This window comes from Lycium barbarum, chromosome 12 (genome assembly GCF_019175385.1).
Source record: "Lycium barbarum isolate Lr01 chromosome 12, ASM1917538v2, whole genome shotgun sequence".
Classification (NCBI taxonomy): domain Eukaryota; kingdom Viridiplantae; phylum Streptophyta; class Magnoliopsida; order Solanales; family Solanaceae; genus Lycium; species Lycium barbarum.
Window position 1 is genome coordinate 65,985,023 of NC_083348.1, and position 1,830 is coordinate 65,986,852.

Below are 1,830 nucleotides of genomic sequence, written 5' to 3' on the forward strand. Positions count from 1 at the left end.
AAGAAAAAAATGGCGGATTATTCGATTGCATTCGGTTCTTCAGTTACAGCCCCTATTCATAAGGTTCATGAAAGAAAAAAAGAAAAAAAAAAGGAAATTGAAATGGCCTTCACACTCCCATACTGATTATTTATAAAGTGTGGTAAAATTTTGCAGAAGACAAAATTTTTGCCCCTTCAAATATTTCAGGAAAAGGTAAAATTATGTATCAATATATTTCAGAAAAACACTAGCGATGACAACATAACAATAATAGCACTAACACAATAAAGACGCGTCTAGAATTAGGAGATTCTAAAATTAAAGTAGTCGAGCAAAAATTTGAAGAAAAAGTAAAACTATTTACTAACCAAATGCGAAAAACAACCATATCCAACAAAAAGAATGGGATCAGTGGTTTGTATTTATAATTATAATTTTCTTGTTTTGCAAAAACAATAGCTTATGAATTTGCTGTTAACAAAAACTTAGATCATTTCTACAAATTCCTCAAAATCGATCTTCCCATCACCATTTACATCAAAAGCCAAGATCATTTTCCTGCAATTCTCCAATTCTGCACCTTGCTTTAATCCAAGAGCACATAAAACTCTCTGTAATTCCATTTCATCAATGAAACCATCTTTGTTTTCATCAAATACATCAAAAGCTTCTCCTAATTCCTGCATGGTATTATTATTATTATTATCATAGTCTTCTTTTTCTTCTCCAAACAAGTCACAAAAATTGTCCATATCGAACCTCTCATGAAGTTTTTCACTTTCTTGGTTGCAAAATATTCCCAACTTACCCATTATTTTCTCTACCTCTTCTCTGCATAAACTATTATCAACTAGCAAAACAGGCAAATTTTGGGATGTAGATGTATGGTTCTTGTTTTTTTCTGTGTATTTTGTAGTTTTTTGTGTATGGGATAAGATATTGAAGAATTTTTTACCCCAATCAAGAATTATGTACAACAAAAAGAAGCCAATTAAGCCATGAATAACAAGAGGGACTGGAACAGTAGTAATTGGTAACTTCTTGATGGAAAAGCGATTAAGATAGGTAGGAGCTGCCATTGGGCTTATATTGCCTAATGGAGCTTCTTGATTGAAAAATGGAGAAGATTTTGTTAATTTCTTCTCCCCTTGTTGTTATAATATAATAAAGGGTGACAGAAAAAACAGAGGAAAAATATGGTCTTTTATGCTAGTGTTGTGTGAAGGGTGGAGAGGAATGCTAGGGAATGTGTGTGTTATATATACAAACAAAGCTGTTAATTTTCTTTTTGGCTTTATTGTTCGGAAATTCAGTGACCATTAATTAGGAACCTTTTAAATTTCTGCTTTTATTCCCTTGGTCGTTTGGTACATTGATAAGAATAATACTAATTCGGAAATAACTGCTACACTAAAATGGTGGAATTAGTTATTCCATTAAAAGGTGAGATAGTTAATTTCATAGGATATCTCACTCCATGGGATATTACAGTACGTGGATAAGTTGCAATATCCGGGACTAAGTTTGGGAGGAATAAATTTGAGAAGTTTATACCTTCAATGAAACACAGTATAAATATAATCCCAGACTCAATCTATATCCCACCTTATCCCATCAAATTTTAGATTATTTTATTTCACCTCTCAAGTGGTTTAAATTAGTCCAACAATTATAATCCTAAAAATATAAGCTGGGATAATTTAATCCCCAACCAAACGATATATATTAGTTAATGATTAAACACACTTAACTTTTAATTATATGAAATGCGCACCTTTGATGGGAGGGGATCACTTCCAATATACTTTGCTCTAGTATTTCCCAACGGAGAAATATAATCTCAGCCTT

The 1,830-nt window shown here is 31.9% G+C and overlaps 1 protein-coding gene across 1 annotated transcript; it reads right to left on the bottom strand.

Moving 5' to 3' along the window:
• Positions 1–371: 371 nt before the first annotated feature.
• LOC132621785 (probable calcium-binding protein CML46) lies at positions 372–1,223 on the bottom strand. Its single transcript, XM_060336188.1, has one exon. The coding sequence runs from the start codon at positions 1,059–1,061 to the stop codon at positions 468–470; it is 594 nt and encodes a 197-aa protein (XP_060192171.1). The 5' UTR covers positions 1,062–1,223; the 3' UTR covers positions 372–467.
• Positions 1,224–1,830: the final 607 nt, after the last annotated feature.

Excerpts from the sequence above, each read along its gene's own strand:
- LOC132621785 (XM_060336188.1), bottom strand. The coding sequence starts at position 1,061 with ATGGCAGCTCCTACCTATCTTAATCGCTTTTCCATCAAGAAGTTACCA.